Source organism: Pleurodeles waltl, chromosome 9, assembly GCF_031143425.1.
Source record: "Pleurodeles waltl isolate 20211129_DDA chromosome 9, aPleWal1.hap1.20221129, whole genome shotgun sequence".
In the NCBI taxonomy this organism is placed as follows: domain Eukaryota; kingdom Metazoa; phylum Chordata; class Amphibia; order Caudata; family Salamandridae; genus Pleurodeles; species Pleurodeles waltl.
Window position 1 is genome coordinate 137985322 of NC_090448.1, and position 26789 is coordinate 138012110.

General features: G+C 42.6%; 1 protein-coding gene across 2 annotated transcripts in view; it reads right to left on the reverse strand.

Annotated features, from left to right (window-relative positions):
- Positions 1-20390, reverse strand: part of FGD3 (FYVE, RhoGEF and PH domain containing 3) — a 554715-nt gene extending 534325 nt beyond the window's left edge. Inside the window, exon 1 of one of the 2 annotated variants that reach the window (XM_069206420.1) lies at positions 19893-20390. In XM_069206420.1, coding sequence (XP_069062521.1) covers positions 19893-20052 — 160 coding nt within the window. In that variant the 5' untranslated portion in view covers positions 20053-20390. The remainder of the gene's footprint in view (positions 1-19892) is intronic. The other variant, XM_069206423.1, reaches the window with a different exon arrangement.
- Between the last annotated feature and the right edge of the window lie 6399 nt (positions 20391-26789).

Sequence of the window (26789 nt, forward strand, 5' to 3'; positions counted from 1 at the left end):
TTTAGAACGGTCAATAATATTAAAGCCATTCTTGTCAAGCATTAGAATCCTTGTTGTGTGCAATTTTAAGACTTACTCGAATACTCATGCTTAAAGGGTACAGTAAAATACTGTGGGCTGATACCTGAAGCGAGGAGTGCTCCTCTTGGTACTAAAGACACTTGGCCTTTTTGACAACTGTCTATTTTCTATGGGCTCACATCTTTATTTATAGGGGTATACTCTTCATGAAAGTAAGATGGTGGGGTTGTGATACACGTGATTTTTTAATATTCATGTACTATGTCAGGGTACCATCAGGAGGACTTCATTTTCCATTAAGTTTAAGTGTGTTAAAGCCCCACAGGATAGGCATAGTGGAGACAGGAACTATTTATCGTGTGGGGGTACTATAATACCAGGACAATAGAAATAGTGTATGTTTGTGCCCTCTAAACCCAGTACTCAGAATTGTATACACTGGTGTCCTCTAAAGTCAAGATAATTCCATCATGGACCACTTCTAGGGATCATGTTTTAGACCAAATCCCCACGAACTCAGTCACTGTAACAAACTAACCGTGTGTGTAAAGGAGGCATTGGGTTATAAAATGTAATACGTAATGTGTGCAGGTCCCCATGCATTGAGATTTTATGAAGGAATCTAATTGACATGGTTCATGAATAACCAAGGGGACATTTCCCTATTCAATTGCACACTGATAGAACTGCTGTAGTAGACTCGGTCATCTCCCAACCAGTTGTGTCCATGAGATTTTGTCATTTAGACCTAACCTCATACTCGACAATCTGTAAATTAATCTCCGTTCACACCTAAAAAGTTGTTCTGTGGATGCTGATAACTTATCAGTGATGCACTATGTGAAGTCATTTTCAGAGTGGCCTGGGGATAGAAAATAACGCATCAATTTGGTGGCTGTCTTTTTACACCTAGAGGTGTTCATTGATCGGTATTTTGATTTTCCTTGTGATCATGCATATATATATATATATATATATATATTTCACAAATCATTACATTTACACATTTGGTGCTATCACAATTAGAATGTTGTTTCAAGACCCTCAGGTTGCCTTAAATGGTCAGGGCATTCTCCCTTGCCCCCAAAGTGAACTGAGGACCAAAGAGTGAGGTGTAATCTTTGGAGCACATTCACCAATCCTGTTTCCATCCCATCTTGACTAATATGTGTCATTATTATGGATTAATTTGGTAAAAATCTTTGTCCTAGATACTCCAGCAACATTCCACAACAATTTGTACATTTTTGTCCCATGTTTTTACAATGTATCACTTTCATGACATCCTAGAGGAGTGGTTTTAAAACTTTTTAATGCTACCCCACCCTCACCCCAATGGGGGGGGAGTGGGGGGTCATCGCCTCCCCCTCAGAAGTTTTCACAATTATTCTTTTAAGTTGGCAATGTTTAAACATGTTCAGACTTATTTAAACATTGCAATTAAGTTCTGTTACCTTTCTAAAAAGGTTTTCTGCTTGAAACAATGCACTGTTTACTGTATAATTCTTCTTTTGGCTTCTGGAACCACTTGCCACCCCTCCCCCCTTCCCCCCCAGGGGTTCACCTCCCAGTTTGAAGACTCCTATCCTTGAGTCACCTTTGCCAAGTCTTGGTCCACCTCAACAACGAATTTACAAATGAGATCAAATTAGATTATACTTAAGGAGAAGAAACTGAGGAAAAAAATAATTAAAATAGTTAGAAGAAACATAGGACAGAAAGATCCATCTAGGACCACTGGTGGATCTAAGTGCAATTTAGCATTTTATTGAGAAACCTTTTAAAGCAGCTTAGTAACCAATAACTGCTGTACATTAGATATGGTGATAATGTACAAGAAGGTGGCAAAGTCAGCAGCTGGCAATGGCATGTATATGTTTGTTTTGGAAAGGTTTTTAGAGTCGCTTATTCAGGATGATATTGTAGCAGCTCTGGACAGATAATAGTGCACATGTAAAAGCAGAATAAACCAAAGCACAAAATGACTTGTAACCCTCATCGGCTCAGATTTTCAAAGTGGCAGGCAAAGAATATAAATGAAAAATACAAGGTCAGTCATTAAAGAACTTTGTCAAGGCCAATTAATTGGCAAAGTATGTTCCCATCACATCACATTGTGAGTGGAGACAGAAGTAATTTTTAGGCACACTGAAATATTACATTTTTCTATGGTTTAGTTAATAATGAACATGAGTGGTATACAGGTTTTAAACAGTCATGTAAAGCTTAGATCTGCAGATTCGTAATGAATACAAAATTGTAGACTGGACAACTGTTAGTTTTAAACCCCAGGAAATATTCTGAATTTGTGAACTTCTGCAACCACCATACCCTTCAAATTGCCCTTTTTGGGTCAAGGGCCCCATCAAAGCTTGCCAAGCAAATGACAAGAACTGTGTTTTGGATCCATATTCACACTTTAAAAGTGCTTTTAGTGCTAAAGGAATTGAAGAAAAATGCAGTATTTACAGTTAAATTATTGGATTTCCTCGGATTATTTCTGTACTCCTCATGATAACTAATGAGTTGTCACAGCTCTCAACTTACTGCACTTGACCACATAAGCTCCTGTTAAAATTTATGGAGGGATGACCATTTGTTTGCTGGCTTCTATGGTCCTCTATAGGAAGTTGTGTTTGCAAACAGAGGAACAGAGGATCCTCCAACTCTTTTTTATTACTAATTTATAGTGGCCCATGTTTCTAGTAATAAGGGATTTTTTTATTTACATATTTAGAAAATCGAAAGAAGGACCAAGAGTTTAACCTCCTTATTAGTTTCTTATTACTTGATTTCTCATAGTTTTAGTTGGTGATCCTGTTAATTATAGGAAAAACTGATTTAGATGGAAAAAAACAAGTCCAGTAATTTTTTAGGAAGAATTTCACAAACATTCCTTCAGTCTTTAACACAATTTTCAGATAACAGTCATCAGCTCCCCCGATACCATACTCTGTCATAGAATTCCTTTAACCTCATTCAAAACATTATCTTCGATTTCAAACGCCACATATAGATGAAGTCTACTGCAAGCATAAATTGTGCCATTTAAAAAAATAATTTTCTGTGACAAGGATTTCACCCCCTTAACTCCAGATTTAACAACCAATGTTTGCTCTGTTCTGTGACTGGACAAAATATCACTCCAAAGGGTAAGAGATGTCAACACTGGGTAAGCTAACACAATATTTCTGTATTTGTACTTATAGCTACACCAACTAAACAAACCTTGCTATTCAATGTCTTCCAGCCCTATCATGGATTTGGGCATGCATCTTTAGCAATGTTCTAGTATTTTCTTCAGTTATTCCTAATTCCTTAGTTATTCTTAATATTCTTAAAGTGGCTTTGCTAAAACATTGTCCAATGGTAAAATATTAATTAAGCAATCATTTCTTGTTCAGCAAAACTATAAAAATATACAGAGCATTCACATTTTCTATGACCACCCCTGAGATATTCTTCTTGGTTTGCACTGCCAACTTCATATAGTTTCTTCTTCCAATAGATCAGGCTTCTCCAATGAGTAGCTCAGAAGCTACTGGTAGCGTCCCAGCTACCTAAACGTAGCTCTCCTGTGTACCTGGCATACTAAATTGGAATCTTCTAAGCTGAGGTTTAGAGGAAAAATGGCTGGATATCCAAAATATATTTAAAGCTGATATTTCTGTTACAAACTATGAGGTGTTGCGGAGGCTTAATACTTATACTATTACATTGAGGCCTTGCAACTATGACTGTTACGTATTATCCATGTACAGGCATTTGAACATTGGCACACTTTTTTTTACATTACTGGTGGAAACTGTACCTGATGCACTGAGGTGATTGCAGCTGGAAATCTTGAATATGGGTTGCCACTAATGGAATCTTGTCTGATGTGGTCACTATTACCACATTAATATTAGTAGCTTGGGATCACTTTCATTTAACATAAGTAGCTCTTCATAGAGAAAAGGTTGGAGACCCCTGCTCTACATGGTGCTAAGACTATGAAACATCTGCCCATATTGGGTTTCATCTGTGAGTTGCATGTTCCTTTATGAAGGCTTGTTTGAATTATTGAATTCATCACTGGGAATAGCTCATTACTTGCACTACTAATCATTTGTGTCCTAAGCAATGATGGACAAATTAGCAAGCATGTTCATATCCAAATAATTTAAGAATCTAGTTCCAGTGCTGATTTCAAAGTATGTCAGCATTTATTTCACAGCTCTTAGAAATGGTGTATAAACATTTCAATATCGAGCATTATCGGTGTGTGCTACATACAAGCCACACCATTCTCTCTAAAGTGTTCCCACTATGGGCATCCAAGACACATTTGTAAGGGAACTACCTTAAGATAATAGCCTATGTTTAGAGTTGATTATAAAAGATGTGTTTGCATCACCCACCCCCGCACCACCACTGCAATTTTGCTTCCCCAACAGAGCAGAACAAGTCTTTAATCACCTTGGTTCCTGCTCCTCATACGACCCGATCTAATCCAACCTAATACACATGGGAGAGATCAGATTTTATTGATATATTAGTAGCCTAGAAGTTAGCATTGGGTGACTAATTAGCTCACATTTAAAAGCCTAACAGAAAAAAATAGCGTAGAAATATAAAATGAGCACGTTTGAATTATGGTAGACCATGTGGCCGCCATTCGTATTAGACATGTTTAACATGAGTATGTTGCATTTATAATAAGTGAAGTACTAATGAGATAATGTTAAGAGTGTTCTTATTAAGATGAATATTAGAAATGAAGTATTAAATTAATATAAATTAATCATACTTATATTAATTTAAATTTATTTTTTTTAACACGAAATACAGGTGTGCAGAAAAAGAAATGAATGTTTAAATCAGTTCTAACATATAAAGAATGTTTGCAATTAAATAATTTGCTTTACATAGCTGAATTCAATTGTAAGGTGCGCAATAGGTTTTATTAATGTATTGTATTAATGTGTATTAGGGCTTTCTTAGCTTGCGTAGGCCTGAAAGATTCATTTTGAAGCAGTAGAGGAAAATTACTTGTTCATTCTGTTTCCTCTGACCTAAATTCTTTTCCTAGGTTGTTGATGTGATGTTCAATGTCCTTTTGTATTGAAGATGAAGAACATGCTTCAGTATTAATTATGCAGCAATATCTGTTCTAGGTGTCGACAAGACAAGAAATTCATGCTTCTTCTGTGAACTGTGTCAGCTTATTTGTCTATGGTGAGAAAGGACTTGAAGTAACAATCAGATAATGTAATATTTTGTTGGAACTATGTGCAGGCAATCAAATGACAATGCACTTTCGCTGAGAAAATCCGGAATACTTGCAAACTTGATGGTGCCACCAGCAGCTTGGACACTGAATCTTGCGTGAAGGATGAGCCCACCTCAAGGACCAATCACTTGAACATGAATATTTCTAATTAGTAAGGAACTCTGGAAAACCTAAAGCTAGTTCCTGTTGGAGTTTGTTGGAGTTAGATTGCTCCTGCCTTAAGTCTGCTGCTGTCACCCTCTGTCTTCTCCAAGTTGCTTGATGAGTTTCTTTCTTAGTCTTAATTGCCCCAGTTGTTTATGCTGTTCAGTACTAATATGCCCAACTAATTCTAAGCTGCTGTCTTGTCCTATGTGCAGCCCGTATTCTGAACTGTCCAGATGCTGCTGTCAGCTGTCATTGGGAGAAAGTGACCGTTCTAGCTGATGAAGTATTGCTGTCTGCTGTCCCATGAGGAGAGGTACAAATAAATGTGATTTCTTGGTTACCTTTTCAGTTTAGAAAATTACACCAGCATATGTTTATAGCGAGTAACACCACCTAGATGAATTTTCTAAATCATTTTTGTCTCTTCTTTTGATTTTGCTCGCATGTGTTAGTCAATGCCAACACATGCAAGTCTGAATTTGAGTTAGTGACCAGAATGGCCCAGCCCTGAAATTGATTGTGGAAAACTGTATTTTGATGATTTACTGATGTCACCATTATCTGCTTTGAATTCCATTAGTAATGTGCATACTCTGTTTTTGCTAATTTATATTATTCTTTTGGAGTGTTTTTCTTTTGGAGTATTTAACAGCATCGATGTTTAGTAGGGTATATCTCTTTAGACGTATGGTTCAGCATATGGTTTTCATGTATGTTTTTATTTAGTTTTGTGCACCATACACATTACATTGATTTGGGGATTGTAATAAAGCCTTGAAACTTTATTCAGTTTGGAGCTTGATATAGTGTTACAGTTTTCATGGTGTCTATAGTTGTTCATGGTATAATGTCATTGATTTGTGGTTGAATGACTCTGACTACTATACTCTACGCCAAGTCCAAAGATCTAGTCGACCTCTATTGGTGAGAATAGTGATGGTGTCTCACCAGCACACTTGTGGTTTCTGAACCTAAGGTGGGAAGAAGACCTCCTTGGCCAACATGCTAACACAAATAAAGCAAAACAGACAAAAAAGAAAAAGATATTCAATTTCAATCAAGAATATTAAGTTCAATTTGGATGTCTGCTCATTCATTTCATATAGTACAATTAAATGCATATAATTTTACCAATGTATGAGTTGAAGTAATTCCCATTCACAAGTCTCACTCTGATAAACAATTAGGCCTGGGCGGAACTCACGGAGTTACATGAAAACTCAGAGAGATTGTGCAGAGTTCTGCAAGTGGGCGGAATGCGGGTAAGACATGCTACTCACACTGATTTGTAGCACCAAGAGCTTGTTCTGTGCTGTAAAATCCCCCGGAATTGCACCACACAGCAAACCAGAGGGCACTGCTTCTTTCAGCATCTCAAGTAGATTTTCTGCACTCCATCTCCGCCAGCATTTACATGGCGGTGAAACTGCCATATAAAAGTTGGCAGAGAGTGGGGTCGTAATCCCCAGGGCGGCTCTGCATACAGTGCTGCCGTGGCAGATTAGAACTGCCAGCACCACCAGTCCCTCCAGTGGAAGGAAACTGGCAGTGCTGGTGGTCTGACAGTGGCGCAACCACCACGGTCGTAATGTGGCAGTCAGACAGCCACCGCGACCCTGGCTATAATGACCACCAATGTCTGTTGTTCATTTGTTGCAGTAATTGGATTATTACTACTTATGTGGTTTAAAGCACTTATTATTGGGGTGCCAAATAGGCATGGGACTAGCTATACAATTGCTTAGGAGGCACTTACATTTCTCTTATCTTGGTAGCACATCTCTCTCTTGTCAAAGGACTTCTTTACTAGAGGATGGTTGAAGGATTGGCACCCTCTACTCAGGGCCTAGATAACAGCTACTGCTATATCAGAAAAATATATTGGAGTTTAGAGAGAAGAATACCCTGTTCACTTCAGCTGCTGTCTGCCTATATGAATATGGAATCTCTAGTGTATAGGAAGGTGATAATTAGGACAAAGTTCATCTACAGTGCCCCTGTGCTCTTTTTATCCCTTACAGGTCCTGGCAACATTATGCAAACAGGATTATCCCATAATCATTGGCAAGAATAGTTTTACCCCATGATCCTCATATGTGTCTACTCAGGATATCAAACACACAAAAAGTGAAGGGAGGATGCTTGCAATAAGTCTAACCACTGGCAATCACTCTGGGTAGCACTCCAACCCATCATTCTTTTACATCCATCTTGCCACCTTAGATAAGCCCCAACTATATCACCTAAGATTAGACCAAGCCATTTGCAAATCAATCTTGACCCTGATCTAACAGGAACAGTCCAGCCCGAACTGCCAAGCATGGTCCTCCCTGAATTGGAACCCAAGACTGGTTTTGCCCTAATTGAGGCTCTTCAGTCAGGTGTAGCTTGTTTCCAGAGGCACAGTGAGCAAGGGACACACGTTTGGGCATGCCCTTGGCCACTCAGGGTGCTACTTCAAACACACAGAAAGTGATAGGAGGATGCTTACAATAAGGATAACCACTTCCAGGAACTCAGGGTAGCGTTCCAACCCATTATTCTTTTGCCCACCATGCCACCTCAGATTAGACTCAGCCATATGCAAATCAGTCTCGACCCTGCTCCAGTGGGAACAGTCCAACCCGAACTGCCAAGCCAGGTCCTCTTTGAACTGGAACACAAGGAACCCAAGGCTAGTTTTGCCCTTATTAGGGCCCTTCAGTCAGGTGTAGCTTGGCTCCAGTAGCACCGTGAGCAAGGTGCCCATGTCTGGGCATACCGTAATGTTAGATTATGTGCCACTTTCTTATGATAGATGGCTATCACCCAAACTCTCCTCTCAGATAACCTCAGTCTCTAAGAAGAGCAGTAACCTTTAGTTGTAAATCAAAGTGGCTACTAATTCAGCCTATTCATCCTGGTGTAACCTTTTCTCAGACATTGTCAGTTTCCAGAGTTGTGAGCATACCATCAACTTCAAACGTGCTGCATTTGGACCATGACATACTTGTAACTGGGGGTCTGTGCACATTATCAACTCCCAAAACATTCTACCTATGGGGAATTAAATTAAATATTCTGGTCTAAACATGTTTGTTCAATGCATAATGTGCTTTTGCATAATGCTTCCCCTGGCTACATGTCTACTGAATGTAATGCTCTATAATACATTTTCACAAAGACTAATTAATGCCAAACTGTCCCAGCCAAACTACCAGGACTTTTCAATTGGGAGTACTGATCTATGCGTACATGTATCTTTCAAAGAATCATCCAAACACTCCTGGTCTGACTGTGGTCACAGTGAAAAGCAGTTGCCCTCTGCCTACATGTTTACACTCAGCAAAACTAAGATCTCTCACCTTGACATTATACATTCATCTGTCCTTTCCTAGCCAGGAGTAGCATGTAACTTCCAATACTACTCTGATTTTCCATTTCAAGCTAACATTATTCTCAATTTCAACAATGTGATTAAAGAAGAGTGGATTCCCAGTCATGCTTTGATGAAGGAAAGATAATCAATTTTTAAAGTAATTTAGGTGGTTCATTATACATCTTTAAAAATTACCTTGAGCCATTTGTCATGATGAGGTTATTACCAGCTTTGGTTTCTTAATTGATCCATATGTTGTGGTTTCCATATTTGTACCTGCAGCTGCACTCAGCTGAAATACGCCAGCTGCATGCTACCCAGCTGTCAGATTTCAGAGAGGTTTCACCTTCATTGCCTCTTAAATGCATATTTCACTCTATATCCTTTTGCTCCTCTGTTGTAAGGGAATATATTCTATAATGAGGAAAGATAACATTACATGTTTTTGATTTTAATGTGTGCCTTCACAAAAAGTTCCTAAGTCAATAACACCATACTAAACACTAGTATGACTAGGTTTGACCTGAAGTAGAAGCATTTTCAGGGCAGCACTGGTCACATTGTCCCTGGACAGATTATCATAATACAGATAAAAGGCTAATACGGCCTATTCTGCTGCAGAGAACATTTTACTATGCTCACACCCTTGTAGACATTGTAAAATTTGGCCTGCCGTCTGCTACATGCCATAAAGCAGATACTAGTCTTTTAAATACAGTTAAAAAACATGACCAAAACATGGTCTATACTTTTCAGAAAATAGAAAAAAAAATGTGAATAGTGGGACAGATGTGACAAAACGCTGGTCACAAAATGTGATCGCAATTTGCAACCATTATCTAATTTTGCCACCTGGCCTATGTACGAATATGATAATTTGCAAAATTCCATTTCAAAGTGAGACTCAATTCGACCTTCCTGTGAATTTTCATTATACAGGTAGCAAATTGCAACTCAGTTCACAAGCACTGGGTTGGTGTGGTCCGCACAGGTCTATGACTGCTTTTGAAAAAAAGTAAAAAAAATAAAAATAAAAATATATATATATATGCATTTTTTTAAGCAGCACAACTTCCTTACAGGGCTCTTTAAAAAGAAAAATAATAATAATTAATTTCTCAAAAGTTTCAGTGTAAATTGGTAATGGTACCATGGGCTACTGCTTCCTCTCCATGAGACATTCACCCCAATTCACAAAGGGGAAGTGGCCCCATGGGGACCGATTCCCCTTTGCGAATAAGTTACCATCCCAAATGGGGAGTCTATAACTTTTCGATAATTTGCAACCAGAATTTTAATCTCAAACCATTAATACATCTGGGACCAAAACTAGATTTGGAAGAAAAAAAAAGTTTAGCACATCTGGATTAGTGACTTTTCGAAGATTTCTTGCTAGACTGTAGTGGTGGTCTCGGGACACATTTTGCAGTCAGCAGGGCGTAAAAAAAGTAAATAGGAACACATATGATCCTGACTTCGTGGTGTTTCATTTAAACTCGGAGCCAAAGTTTATTCCTTATAGGCAAATTAAAAATCAACTGAAAATTTGAATGGATACAAGTGAGGGGAATGGCCATGCTAATATGCCCGGGCTTAGAAGTTCATTCATAGTGTTCTAAACATGCCATATTTTTAAATATTGCGGCAGGTTGGTCAAGAAGGAACGAAACATTTACCATCTCGTAAAGTACGTTCACATAATGGAAATTTGGTTGCAGGTTTAACTAACTAGTGCTACTGCAAACTCTCCAATATAACATGTTCTCAGGTTATATTTAACAGGTTCTGCTGCACCCATCAGCAGTGAGCTAGAAGGTGCAAAAGAGCTGGGATCCTGCTGCATGGAAAGAGAGGAAACATGTCCCGGTTTTGAATAATCAGTACAAAGACAGCCTCATTTCCATTGCCATGGTACTGTCAGCTTTACTACAGCTACCCAACATATGCCATTCATTATCTAAAGCAAGAATGTCAGATTTGATTAAATATGCATGCCCTGAAAATAAAAATGTCAGAACTTTTATTTTTATTTTTTAGGTAGAGTAACAGTTCATCTTTTCAAATATCACTGTAAATGAACTCACGTCTCCCCTTCTCGTATAAATACATCATTATTTGCTGCTATTCGCGCTGTAAATAAAGCACTCTTTCGAAACACAAAAGTTCATACTTCAGATGGGAGCGGAGATGAAAAAAAATGTACTCAAAACAATGAACAGTAAAGATAAATATGTCTTAACCCCATCTCGATGCTCGGCGCAGTCTTCCTGTGGTGCTATTTTGTTGACATTTAGCTGACAGACAGGGACTTCGTGCCATCCGAGGTGCGAACCCACAGCGGGGGAGGCGAGAAACCGAGGGTTGGAGTGTGTTACTCCCCCATTTTAATTGACTCTGTGGCCTGAACCCGTCTGCTGTTTTTTCAACCCTTAGCAAATGATCTCGTTTTTCAAAATGTGTAAAGCTTTTAAATTAACACAATGGTGTACACGGAGTTATATATTAACAGACACTCATTTAAATTCGATTTTAGCCACAGAAAATGCTAGATATCTTGTGTGACCCTCCAAAACAATATCTAGTGCTTTCAACTGGAACACACTTTCTGCCCCACATGCAAATACAAAAATACTCTCATAGTCCAATTGGCAAGTTACAAAGCAGAACCGGCATTACAATCTTTCGTTGTGACCCCAATGGCCTTCTTCTCCAGGGATTCCCTCAATACCATCCTCCAACAGAACCCCCCATCTTCTAATAGCCCCTCATTCACAGAAATGCCATTTCTTTTATAGTGCTACAGATGCCAGTGTAAAGTGCGTTGATACCCTACATCACACACTCATTATAACGAGACAATAAATCATACTTATGCAAATAAGTGTAGACAAAAAGTTACATTACACAATAAGGACTAAAAGGTGTAGGAGCCTTGAATTGTCCATACGGGTAGGCAGCATATTTTAAGCGTGCTTGGTCGAGAGAAGCACAAACTCAGGATTTAAAACATAATACATTGGTTGGGGTTGGCTTTTCAAACAAAATGATCTTTGTAACAAAAGCAGTAACCCACTGAGCTGTCTACATACAATACAATTCAGTGTGCTTCATTATGCACATATTTGCAGCAGGCATATTAACCTTCTGTGCTGCTTTATTGAAAGTCAAAACTGCCACAAGACATAATTTCAATCTCTCTTCAGCAGGTGCATTAACCACCAGAGTTATCCTACATTTTTATTGTTGCTTGAAAATTGCTGGGCACAAAAGGAACTCTGGCAAGTGCTTTTAGTCAGAAGATATTTCAAAACATAGGGCTCCCTGCCTTCGGCGCCCGGTGCCATGGCACGGGTCACACCGTCCTAAAGCAAGTCCTGTGAAAAGGATGGCAGTGAATGTATAAATAACCCTGTACACCAACTTCTACTGCAGCTTTGCCATACAGCAGATATCCCGTCTATGCATGTTGCAATACCATTCCTATGAAGCACACCTCTAAACCACATTCTCAAAAATGTGTAAAGCAGAACTCCTAAAGTTGCAGTAGTTGCTCCTCTTAGTAGACATGTTGCTCCACACTCCATTAAATAATGCTGTAACTGTACAATCCCTTACCCTGGAAGTCAAAGCACTAGGTCCTGGTTCTGAGTGGCATGGAGTGATACCTCCACCAGAGATACTACTCGCCACAATTGTTTTACCAGCTAAAAGCAGGTGGGCTCCAGCATCCCAGGACATGCATTTTTCCCCATTGCAGACCTGAAAACTCAATGTGGCTGTAGCTGAGGTGGAATTACGGGCCCATCTCGATAACTCAGATCCCAGTGCCGCCCCCCCCCCCAGTTATTGACCATCTCGTAGTAAGAGTCTTAGGGGGGTTTAATAAACCTTAGACTAGAAAAGTCTTAATAACGCCATAAAACGGTCCCGATAATTTCCAGATGTAAAACAGTTCTGTTTATCCATTACTGGCTGAGTGTGCCCTGCTGTCTATACTGCAGTTAAGCATTTTGTTTTATGCCGTCTCCTCTTATAAGGTGCACTGATGGCCTGACTATGGTAGCGCTACATAAATTGCATTTATTTTAAACAGCATGGCGCTCCCCATTACGCCCACTTCAACGGATTGAGGCGCTTCGACTACTGCAGTGGCATCGCTGGTGTCTCCGTGGTTCAGCGGATGCGATGAGCCCAAATCTCAGCGATTCATCTCATTTTTGGTAAAAGATGTTTCAATCACATTTTGCCCACCTCCAAGGCAATGCACTGGCCCCTCGTTAAATAGCAGTGAAACTTCCAAACACTGTCCCTTGCACATCAATAAGGCTCTCAGTTTTCAGTAGATTCGTGATTTTTGCATGTAAACGCAGATAAAAGAATCTATTTTAATGCCTGATATTTAGCAATAAAACAAAAGGAGAATAACAAAAAGTGGGTCCTTTGACGAACTCCTGGTGCTGTCAAAGAGCCTTCCTGGTCAATGGCTGTGCATACTGGCAGCCAGTGCTTAATTTGTGGAAGGAGTGCCCAAAGCAGTGCTCGGAAGCATGCAGCCATCGCAATTAAACATTGGTGCGCCAAATACCACGGCCGGTAGTCTTATATCCACTGCATTGCTCTTCCGTCGACTATTAGACACTCCCCGCCCTTCACCAGGCTCGTGCAGGGTCCTGCTCTCTCCCTCGGTGACTTTTTTCATTCTTTATTTTCCTCATCTTTCTCCTCTGTGTGTTTTTCCCTCTCTTGCTCTCGGGAAATGTCTGGTGAGGAAAAATGAGTGCCGGCGAGCCCCATCGGCAACCACCGGCTCAAACTGAGCACTGCTGAAAGCCTGGAAAGTGTACATTAAAAAGAAAAAACATGAAAAATGCCCGTGCACGTTGCCTGGCTCTGTAGTAATGTCAACAGCCATTCAGGTTGCTTGTTGATCCTGTTTGACAACACCTCTCCTTTCCACTCAGCAAGAAGCCACCTCTGTTGTGGTTTTTGACAATGAGGATTGGGCTACAACTATTTAACAAATAAAACATCTTCCTAATGTTCTACTGTGGTCCTATCCAGGAAGAGATGGCTCCACAGTTTTCTGCAAGAGTCACATTTTCCCAATCTGAGAATCAGGTTTTCTGTCCATTGGCAGGTAGTGTGAACTAGATCACGCTGCTGTGGGGGACTCGGGTTTCCTGTATTCTTCATTCAGCAACTTTCACAAAGGCAATGATACTGGATACATTCACATTAAGCCCTCTCACCATGGGTTGCACGACTTTACAACACATGCCTTTACCACACAAGGTCTATATTGTCAGGGTAAATTAAACCTATATATGTAAGGGTGTGTGTATATGTGATTATATATATATATATATATATATATACACACACACACACACACACACACACACACACATAATGGATAGGGCACTTTTTTTTTTTTTAAACAAATGATATATTGTTTTCTTTATAGGGGAAACCAACTAAACACCCCCTTTTGTTTTAATTACCTTTATCACACTATACCCCTATCCACCGGTAACACTAAAATTACCCTTACCACCCTACATCCCTACCCACCCCTAACCCTATAAATACCCTTACTACCCTATTCTACTACCTACCTCTAAACCCTAAAAATACCCTTAGTACCTTATACCCACCCCTAAAAATACCCCTACCGCCCTATACCCCTAGCCACCCCTAAGCGCAAAACAAAATAAATAAAAAAAAATTACCACTCTATACCTTTACCTACCCCTTAAACCCTAAAAATACCCTTACCACTCCATACCATTATTGTGACGGTGTTTGCGTGGTAAAGGCAGTTTCACCTCACTCTGTGCTTATTTGAATACTTCACAGAGGCTTATAATGGCCATCATGTAAGGGGACATACTTCACAGGACCTTTATGGTTACACAATTTCCAGAGTTGGACTTACACCACACACTGTTCAACGTGATCTGTCTGTAAATTGTATTGGGGGTGATTAACTAAATAAACGAACCCCGGTCAGAACTACTGGCGAAAATAAATGGGACACAGATGTTTTTTGTTTGATGATCTCCTCAACTGTTGTAACCTATCCCGAAGAAGCACCTAGATTGCAGAAATGAATGCACTGGCTGATTCCTTTCCGCTTAGCAATGAGAAAACATGGATTTTTTTGGAGAACAAAAATACTCATGGCACCTTGTGACATTTGACTGTGAATGTATGTATTTGCATTCATACCCAATCAATATTTATAGGTCAGCAACATCGCTCTACTCCACTCAGCTGGAAGTCAACTGTGTTTTGGTATTTGTAAGTAAGGGTTGAGCTAAAATTATTCAAAGAAAAATAATCTTCCAGTTTCCTGTCAACTAGGATATGGATTTATAGGTATGTGGCAAAGTAACCTAACTAACTTCTAAATCTAAGAATCTGGTTCTCTGTGGATTGGCGGGAAGTGTAATCTGGCTTGCAGTAATATGAAGGACATCAGTTTCCATAGTTCTGAAATCAACAATGTTCACGCCAGCAACAATATTGCTATTCCGCTGATATATTCAGATTCAGCACAAATTAGGTGTATTTAACAAAACTGTGACAAAGATGCTTTTGTTGTTTTTATTTTACAGGGTTACCAAATATTAAACAAACATTCACCAGGTAACCTTGTCAAGTCTATATTTTCATATGCATTAATGTGTAAAAATAGTTGATACCAACTATGTTTACAATGCAACATTTAAATGTGGTATATTCCATAAAAGTAAGAGTCTAGTGTAAAAAGCATTGCGTGTTCTGGCCCAAAGACACCTTCCAGTCTCTTAAAACCAACCCACCCATAGACGAAACAGAGGTCATCCACTCAGAACAAACTAGCTGCTTGTGCAAAAAACTATTACATTTTTGGGAAAGATTGTTATACCTGTAAAGTTTTGAGATGTTGGAATACCAACCCACAATCCATGCTCTTTAAAAGAATCAACGAAAATGGTTGAAGGTCCCTCTTGGAAAACCTCCCCCTAACTATATAAGCCTCAAAAAACGTTCCTGTAATATTGCTTTTCCTAACCTTTTGGGGATGGGCACTTATTTTTCATCATCAGATTCTGTCCCAGGGAAAGAGAGGGAAAGATAGGAAATGGAATAAAATGGAGGAATAGAAAGCTACATAAAGGGAAAATGAGGGATGAAAAAGAACCTGCAAGACTAAGTTAAAGAGACTTTATGTAATACAATGGTGGAAGACAGTGACGTGCTGGAATTAAAACTAGATTCCCTTAGTGCACCGTAATAATGGCATTCTAAAGCACCAATGGCAGGCTCCTAAGAAGCACTTTTAGGCCCTTCATTTATTTCTACAAATGAAGGCATGTGTGAGCCTCTGCTGTCGGCAGGCTTTGAAGGATCAGTAGGTTAAGGACTGCAATGCCATATTTCCACTGCTCACAAGCTAGTTTGAGATGTGAAGCAGTCACATGGTAGACTCTGGATGATCCACAGTTCCAGGATCCAGACAGACTTGTAGGTTCAGGAAAGTAAAGGTGGATCGATAGGTCCAGGAGGTAGAGGAAGACCACATATTCAATAGGTTGAACAGTGACAGCTAGGTAGGGGTGGACAAAGTGAAACATCATGTCAGTGAAGTTGAGCAGAGTCGGGGGAAGCTCATATCTGCAAAGATGGCTAAAGACACTTGTATTCACCCTGAACATCAACCTCAACCGCGAAGAATACATTGCCCAAAAAAAGGTGGGCTGGTACCAGTCCTCTCTATTTTAAAGAAAGTCAAACCATTTATTTCAGAAAACGACTTTAGAACTGCTGTTGAAGCCTTCTTACTCCAACATATGGATGGTGGTAATTTCCTACTTCATGGCCTCGTCGCCTCCACACTTGCACCCCTTAGGCCTACCCTAAATGGTGCTGCATGTCTCATCCAGAGCCTATAGAAATATGATCACATCATCCTCACACTGATGGAACTCAATTGGTTCCCTTTGTCGGACCACAAAATCTTTAAAAACAGCTCCATCAGTTACAAATCTATTAGGGCCTGCACCCCGACTGATCTTGCAGACAGGCACACAATCACTGGTGGATCTCAGCACACCTCCAGCCAGGACACCATCAGAACGCAGACTAAGAAGAGGGATACACAAAAAACAAGACAGCTGGCCGTTTCTATCTATGCTTCCTAAGCTATTCCTTGAGCATGAATGTCTCATCCACCATGAGACACCCATAAAATTGAAGAGAAATGAGTTTCCCTTCTTTTACACTGAGATGCCCCAACCCTGAAACGTAGAGGGGAAACACAACAGCTTTAGCTTGGTAATGTCATTGCCTCCCCATTCCACAAAGCTGCAATTTCCGCATTGAAACTTCTGAAATATGACAAATGAAATGTGTCCAGCAGTGCTACAACGATAAATGGCTGCTGAGTGCCTTGCTTGCAGCAATACACAGCATCTAGAATGTTACCCCTGCAGCTCAGGGTACTTCCAGATGCCTTCGATTTTTTGCCAATGTTTGCCTGCTTCATAAAGCCAGAATGTTTTTTTTTTTTTTTTAAAGAGTGAGAAGTTTCAAGGTGTAGAATATCGCAACCTTGCACATCCCTACAGGTGGGTGTGATGAAGGAAATGTGGGCCAGTAAATAGGTCAAAAGAGATGTTAAAAGAAGGCAGGGGCCAGGTAGGTGTCTTTAGTGTGGCAAACTTATAAGAGGAAATAGGGCGGTGGGGATTTTCCTGGTATTAATTTGCTGGTTAATGTAATTTGCAGGGTGACAGCCCACGTGTGTTAAGGTTTGTGTGCTCAGGTCTGCCACATTAAAAGTGACTTTTTGACACTACCTCGGTGTCTTCTCTCCCCAAGATTTGCTACAAGAGGAAACTTGACAAGGCAGAGATACCCCTGCATATTCAACAACCAGTAGGGGTCAAAGTTCAGCCAAATTTAGACACAGAAGGTTGGAATTATAGTATGCTCTGTTTACCAACCGGATGTACGACACGAGTTTTCACAGCTGAATCTGGGAGTAAGGAAGGCTGTGGCTGGAAAACGGCAGGAACAAAAGGGCCTTGTTGAGGGAACTCGGGAGTGCCACGAACACTGGGTAAGAAGAGTTCCTCTTCTCTGCTCTGTCCTAGACAGAAAGAAATCTAAAGTACACACTGCTCGGAGTGCGAGCCCTGAGACAGAACAACTCTTGGGATAGGAGCCCAGCTCGTTGACTCTTCCTTTACTAAGCAACCCCTGGCAGCAAGGGCAGCTGTGGGCCCACATATGGGTGGGGCTCTCTCCAGGAATCCCGTCCCAGCACCTGCTGTTCATCCCCTCCACGTCCCAGCTGAACGGCCGGCTGAATACTTGCAAGAACAGGGAGTGGACATGACCTTGCACATCTGTCAGAGGGAGGGGGCAGTTTGGGAACGTTCCCAGTGTGCTGGGAATGGCAGGACCAAACCAAGAATGTGTCTGAGGGCTAGCTGGATCTGCAGACGTAGATTCACCGAACTACAGCTCGGCAGTTTAACTGGTTCGTTGTTTAGGCGATTACAGTTTAAATGAGATCTGTTGGCTCCATTGCTGGCGGACCAGGTTTTGTAATCCGAGCTCCAATGTTTGGCCAAAACACTGAGATTCTGGGCAAACACTCTACATCCCGGTCCCTCAAGTTGTATATAGTTGTAATGCAAATACCTCAACATCGAATGTAGAATGAGCGTCCACTACTGACCCAACTATGCTCCCCACCAACCCATCCTGCTTTCTATAGCCTAGCTCAACCAGACACCGTATTCTTATAGCTACAGCATGCTCCTGCTGCAATAAAACACTCACAGCAAATCTTTTCTCACCACTGGTGATAGGTTTGTATGCCTAACATAATCTACAAACCGTAGCTGCACGCGTCAAGCTCACATCGTTTTGAGGAGGTTCCTTTTTCTGATCATTCAGTTACTGGGGGTTTAGTCTGAGTTTACGTTTTACGTTAATATTAGGTTCTTTATTCCACTCCAGTCTCCAGGATATGAGAGCATTCCCTACTACAGCCGCGGGGCTGCTCAGAAACAAGGAAGCAGCTCGAAACAACATATCCTTCTTATGATGTTAAAAACAGCTGATGGGTCGCTTTCGGGGGAGACTGGTTTGTATTGAATGAGGATATACCATTGTCTAACGGAAAAGGCAAACAAGGCCGATGGATACTATACAAATAATCACTCAGTCTTATTACCATTCCTTAAAAATACTCCCAATAAGGGGGATCGCCAAACTTGTGCTGGCGCTTCGCCACACAATCTGGCAAAAACGAACAGAGATATCATGAACCTCACAGTAAACAATCCGTTGACCGGAAGTAAGGTTCAGTTCAGACACTGCTGTCACTGCACAGTTGATAACCCCATCTCACAGTCACACAAGTTACTAGTCCGGCCTTTGTGGTTATCAGCAAGTTGCATTCTGGGACTTGAAGTTTTCCTCTTCACATTGTAAACACTGGTTTAATATTTCAGCATGCAGAAATTATACCCTGCTAAAGTGTAGGACAGGGCTGGGTGATGGCTTCACTGGCACCGGGGGTCCAATGCCAGCCGGGTCGGCGCCCCAAGAAGTAAGGTGTTATAACAGTGCCTTGGATTAGTATAATTATCTCTGATGTTGGAGAACGTCCTGCAAAAGGGGATATTTGAGTGCATCAAATGTGCCTTGCTATAAAAATGAAGTGGGTTGCCACTAGCGCAGCGACTTTCGACGCAGGTGATGTCAACACACCGGAGAGAACTTCAGTCTTGGAAGTTGGCAGGGAAAAGCAGCAGAGAGATTTACAAATCCACGTCATACATGACAGGAGAATGGTACATAAACCAGAAGGGGCTTCACAAAATAACAATTTGAAGAAAAGAACGAACTACATATATGTGGCATCAGAAATGAACCAAAAACTAGCAGCCATGGGGACCGTTTGTACAACTGCAGCAAGAAATACACTGTTTCATCCTCGAACAGTCGGCGTGTGCCCCAAGAAAGTGCTATCAGACCCTGCCCCGCCCGAAAGGGGACCCTTAAGTGCATGCACGACCCACGCCCACTACTCACCCTCGCCCCCCAGCTGCATACTGCTGTGAGTTCCAGTCATCCCGCTCCTTCCTGTCTGAAACTGCTGCTGCGGCTCTGGCTCCCGTCCTGATCCCAAAAAAGGAAGAGGAAACCGCTCGCCTGGCTGCCTTTTCCTCTCCTTCCAGGCGCACTTCCCCATTACATGAGGCTGCAGTGGGGAGAGTGCATGCCGCGGTGGGCTAGGCTTGCGGGCTCCGGTTCGGTGCACGGCTCTGCCGCAGCAGCCTGTGCCTCTGGCTCACAGCCCTGGCTCTCGCGCACGGCTCCTGCCACTGATCACAAACCCATCAGCACAGGGCAGACTCCGAGTTTCTGAGGTGCGCGCGCGGCCGTCGGCGCGTGCAGGGCGGGCTACGAGCCCGGGAGCGGGCGCGTGCTGGGGGGAGCGCGAGCGGCAGCGGAGGCATCTGTGGAGCTGCTGCTGCCGCTGGGTTGCTACCTTCCAGTTGCAAGCGGGCCGCTAAACTGTGAAAATGTGCTTTCATCACACAGCTACATAATATTATTACAGTATTTTTTTTAAAGGATTTCAGAAACCCTATCGCTAGTCCTTAAGTACATTGGACTGATTCTTTAAAACCTTAACGAAGTAGAAAATGGAAATAACATATTCTGAAGACTGGCATGACAGGACATGATCATAGAACTCTCTCGAAAAAGAAATTGAGGATGACAGATGTATTTACTGATGCACATTTGCATAACTTTTGATCGGGGAGGGGGAGGTCAGTCAGTGTGTGTTTATTCATCAGTAAAAAAAAAAAAAAACTCAACGTATTTAAAAGCGCGCAGCTGTCAACCGGCGTCCCGGACAGCATCGGCGCTAAAGTACAGGAAAATACCCAATGGCCGAAGGATTGATTTCCTGGTCAGAGCCAGGTCTTGAGTTGTGATATAAGCGGCCTTTCCTAAAGGGAGCTCATTCCAGGCCTTGGCGACTAATAACGAGAAGGAACGGCCTCCTCTAATTTTCAAATGAAATCTAGGGCATTTTATTAAAAGAGTATGTTCTGAGCGCAGAGTGCGACTTGGCAAGTAATGTTTGAATCTGTTGCACAAATGCACAAATGAAACCAGCTGGTTTCTAACTACTTAGAAATCCATTCTTTCTAATGCATTTACTCACAATTTGTAACGGGCCAAGGAACCGGCCTAAAGGGTTTGTGTTATTCGGTCTATAGGCCCATCGTTCCAACTGCTGTTTTTAAGGCCCTTATCTATCTTTAAAGCATTTTGACAATTATGAGGAAGGCATTATCGCCTTTAAGGTACATTTTGATTTATATGTAAGTATTCATATAGATTTGAGCACCTATCCGGATCAAGGCGATTGCTAGTCAGAGGCACAACTCGTTTCATCCTGAGGTGTTTTTGTAGATTTTCAAAGTCACTGAAATCGCTATGTTTCATCACAACCCGAGAATGCAACACGTTGGGCCATATGTACGAAAGCTTTTTCCCATAGACAAAGAAAGGGTAAAATCCTTTGGTACATCTGGCGCTTTATTCCAACTGTGTATTTTAAAATGAACCGAAACTACAACTCCCACAATGCATAAAGCTTGTTAAATGAAAGCCCAGCAAATTGGGCATAGTCAAATAATAACTGTTGCACGTGTTTAAGGCAGAAGGCCCATATAACACTATCGCCCACCTTTGACAGGAATCGTAACAACAGCGACACAAGATTCAATGAAGAAATTCACCGAACAACAATCAGGCATTGGCAGCGTCACGTGCTGTTGTCTGAAAATTCTTAAGCGATGGGTGCATGTAGGTTCACCACCTCTCTGGAACTGCAGTTGTAAGATTAAGAGTAAAGTGAAAGCAAGACGCATTTCAGAAGTTTGAGCTCAAGAAGAGCATGCCCTCTGAGTTTAATAGTGAATAGGTGAAATAAGAGCATATAGACATTTTGAAACTTTTATGGGTCAGAGGGAAACTAATGATATTCTAATGTGTATTATGAGGCAGCAACGAGCAAGAGGTACTGAAATATATCTCTTTCTTGTGTATTGTTGGTCATTGCCCCACACTCTCTCATACAGTGCCTGCTTTAGAGCTGAAGGCGCTTGGTGCTACAATGTTTTTGGCGCCCCCACCCTCTGACCACCTCCTCAGATTCCCTCACTGCTACCTACCAACAACGCCCCTCATCTCTCCATCGCCCTTCTCTCACATATCTGTTTTAAAGCACTGATAAAGGTTGGCTTTACTAATCTACTCAGCTATCCACATAAAATATAGATCTGTTCTTTGCAGCAGGCATGTTACCCTCCCTGCGCTACTTTAGGGCAAGTCAAAATTCCGATCTCTCCCTAGTAGGAACATTAATCACAAGACTTAGCTTGACATTTTTATTACTGCCTGAAAGCTGGACAGAAGAGGAACTCTGCAGTAGGTGCTTTTGAATGCTTAGGTTATTGCTAAAGATAGCGCCCTCCAGAGGTCGATGACCTTCCCCACCCCTTGGTCAGCGCCCAGTGCCACCGCACCCATCTCCCCCCCTTAAAGCCAGTCTTGCTCCCATATTAAGTGTATAAGACCTTCCTCCTCTATGATTTTTGTTATGTACCGTTCTCTCCCACGTACATACACACTCTTTGTTTCTCTCTTTATTATGTGTCCCACGGTCTCATGGTCTCTTTCTACCTCTCTGTCCTCCCGTGGCGTAATGCAAGCCTCTGCAGAAAGGTGGGAGGAGGGGATGCTATATCATACAAGAGGCCTTAACTCTTTAGGTGGACCCACTCAGCCCAAGGCTAATGTATATCTGTGCGAAATGGAAGACTCAAGGGGGGGATGGTCCATCATCCATTATTAGGTTGGCATCATTTTCCAATACCCCATTACTGTTTACACACTGCCTCTCCCTTTCGAATTTTCTCTCTTACTGTCCTCTAGGTTCAACCTAAACTACTGAAGCTTAACATAATCTATCACAATGTACCTTCCTCTAAGTAATGGTGAGCAATATGTTGAACAATATATCCATCACACAGCTGCTGAATTAGAGACTGCACGGGCAACGTAGACATCAATCTCCACTGGAAGACAATTAGAAGTTTCTCTCAAGCTGTTCCTGAGAGCAATCCACCTGTTAGGCAGAAAAGTGCAGATTAATTCAGGAGACATCTTGGCTGGCTTTGGTGATAATGTGCCAGAACACAGAACAGGAAGTAGAAAAAGTCAAGTCACTGGGGAAATGGTCGTGCGGCTGGAGGTCTGTACTGGTGTATGTGCTTCTCTGTTCGGGAGTCATTCTGCTCATAGTGTGTCTACCGCTGCATCTGTTTTGTGTGTGTGTGAATGCCTTATGTGGCAACCCTCTCTGATTTATAGTGCAACTTGTATCTGCCTAGAAAGACATCTGGCATTCAGTGATAGTCCCTGGCCACTTTTGGGCAATCTCTAGAATGCACCAACCCTCTCAGTCATATGTTGGCCACATCTGCCATATGTTGGCCAAAAGTGACATATTTTTGCAGCCTCTGATATTTAGAAGCCCTTCCTGGTGCACAGGATTTTCTTTGGCATGATGATGGCCAGTCCATGTATTGTTTGGTAGTGGCCACCTATAGAAGGCTGGCCTGGCTTGTAGTGGGTACCAAGGGGTACTTACACTCTGTACCAGGTCCAGTTATCCCTTATTAGTGTAGAAGAGGTGTTTCTAGCATCTTAGGCTGATAGAAGGTAGCTATAGCAGAGCAGCTTAGGCTGAACTAGGAGACATGCAAAGCTCCTACTATACCACTGGTGTCATATGCACAATATCATAAGAAAACACAATACACAGATATACTAAAAATAAAGGTACTTTATTTTTATGACAATATGCCAAACGTATCTCAGTGAGTACCCTCAGTATGAGGATGCCAAATATGCACAAGATATATGTACACAATACCAAAAATATGCAGTAATAGCAAAAGGAAGTCATGCAAGCAATGTAAAGTTACAGTAGATTGCAATAGGAGCACATATGTATAGGGGCAATACAAACCATATACTCCAAAAGTGGAATGTGAACCACGAATGGACCCCAAACCTATGGGAGCTTGTAGAGGGTCGCTGGGACTGTAAGAAAACAGTGAGGGTTAGAAAAATAGCCCACCCCAAGACCCTGAAAAGTAGGTGTAAAGTGCACCTATAATCCCCAAAAAGCACAGAAGTCGTGATAGGGGGTTTCTGCAAGGAAGACCAACACCAGCAAAGCAACAACAGTGGATTTTTGGACCTGAGTACCTGTGAAACAAGGGGACCAAGTCCAAGAGTCGCGACAATGTCAAGAGTGGGCAGATGCCCAGGAAATGCCAGCTGAGGGTGCAAAGAAGCTGCCACTGGATGGAAGAAGCTTTGGTTTCTGCAAGAACGAAGAGGACTAGGAACTTCCCCTTTGGAGGATGGATGTCCCACGTCGTGAAGAAGCTTGCAGAGGTGTTCCCATGCAGAAAGACTGCAAACAAGGCTTCCTAGCTGCAAGGGTCGCGGTTAGGGTTGTTGGATGCTGCTGTGGCCCAGGAGGGACCAGGATGTCGCCACTTGGATGAGGATACAGAGGGGACACCCAGCAAGTCAGGGAGCCCTCACAGAAGCAGGCAGCACCAGCAGAAGTACCAGAACAGGCACTTGGAAGAGGAGTGAACCGGAATCCACCAGAAGTCACAAAAGGGAATCCCACGACGCCGGAGGACAACTCAGAAGGTTGTGCACTGCAGGTTAGAGTGTCGGCGACCCAGGCCTGGCTGTACACGAAGGAAATCCTGGAAGAGTGCACAGGAGCCGGAGCAGCTGCAAATCACGCGGTACCCAGCAATGCAGTCTAGCGTGGGGAGGCAAGGACTTACCTCCACCAAACTTGGACTGAAGAGTCACTGGACTGTGGGAGTCACTTGGACAGAGTTGCTGAGTTCCAGGGACCACGCTCGTCATGCTGAGAGGGGACCCAGAGGACCGGTGATACAGTCTTTTGTTGCCTGCGGTTGCAAGGGGAAGATTACGTCGTCCCACAGGAGATTTCTTCAGAGCTCCTGGTGCAGAAAGGAAGCAGGCTACCCCCAGAGCATGCACCACCAGGAAACAGTCGAGAAGGCGGCAGGATAAGCGATACAAGGTTGCAGTAGTCGTCTTTGCTACTTTGTTGCGGTTTTGCAGGCGTCCTGAGCAGTCAGCGGTTGATCCTTTGGCAGAAGGTGAAGAGAGAGATGCAGAGGAACTCTGGTGAGCTCTTGCATTCAGTATCTGAAGAATTCCCCAAAGCAGAGACCCTAAATAGCCAGAAAAGGAGGTTTGGCTACCTAGGAAGGAGGATAGGCTAGTAACACAGGTAAGAGCCTATCAGAAGGAGTCTCTGACGTCACCTGCTGGCCCTGGCCACTCAGAGCAGTCCAGTGGGCCAGCACACCTCTGAATCCAAGATGGCAGAGGTCTGGGGCACGCTGGAGGAGCTCTGGGCACCTCCCCTGGGAGGTGCAGGTCAGGGGAGTGGTCACTCCCCTTTCCTTTGTCCAGTTTCGCGCCAGAGCAGGGCTGGGGGATCCCTAAACCGGTGTAGACTGGCTTATGCAGAGATGGGCAGCATCTGTGCCCATCAAAGCATTTCCAGAGGCTGGGGGAGGCTACTCCTCCCCAGCCCTGGCACCTATTTCCAAAGGGAGAGGGTGTGACACCCTCTCTCTGAGGAAGTCCTTTGTTCTGCCTTCCTGGGCCAGGCCTGGCTGGACCCCAGCGGGGCAGAAACCTGTCTGAGGGGTTGGCAGCAGCAGCAGCTGCAGTGAAACCCCGGGAAAGGCAGTTTGGCAGTACCCGGGTTCTGTGCTAGAGACCCGGGGGATCATGGAATTGTCTCCCCAATGTCAGAATGGCATTGGGGTGACAATTCCATGATCTTAGACATGTTACCTGGCCATGTTCGGAGTTACCATTGTGACGCTATACATAGGTAGTGATCTATGTATAGTGCACGCGTGAAATGGTGTCCCCGCACTCACAAAGTCCGGGGAATATGCCCTGAACGATGTGGGGGCACCTTGGCTAGTGCCAGGGTGCCCACACACTAAGTAACTTAGCACCCAACCTTCACCAGGTGAAGGTTAGACATATAGGTGACTTATAAGTTACTTAAGTGCAGTGGTAAATGGCTGTGAAATAACGTGGGCGTTATTTCACTCAGGCTGCAGTGGTAGGCCTGTGTAAGAATTGTCAGAGCTCCCTATGGGTGGCAAAAGAAATGCTGCAGCCCATAAGGATCTCCTGGAACCCCAATACCCTGGGTACCTCAGTACCATATACTAGGGAATTATAAGGGTGTTCCAGTATGCCAATGTGAATTGGTGAAATTGGTCACTAGCCTGTTAGTGACAATTTAGAAAGCAGAGAGAGCATAACCACTGAGGTTCTGGTTAGCAGAGCCTCAGTGAGACAGTTAGGCATCACACAGGGAACACATACATATAGGCCACAAACTTATGAGCACTGGGGTCCTGGCTAGCAGGGTCCCAGTGACACATAACAAACATACTGAAAACATAGGGCTTTCACTATGAGCAGTTGGCCCTGGCTAGCAGGATCCCAGTGAGACAGTGAAAACACCCTGACATATACTCACAAACAGGCCAAAAGTGGGGGTAACAAGGCTAGAAAGAGGCTACTTTCTCACACCACCCTTGTCATATGTCCCCTTGATGGTAAGCATTATCGGCCTAAAATGGGCATCTTCACCCTTGGTACATGATATTTTTGATATATAGCGGCTCAGCATCACTTTTGTTTGGCGTCTTTGAATTCTAGTATCCGATTACCATCCTGGCACCTCAACCCATCCAAGGCATAAAGTGAGACCTTTAGGTCACTCCTGGAATCCAGTGCTTCACCCTT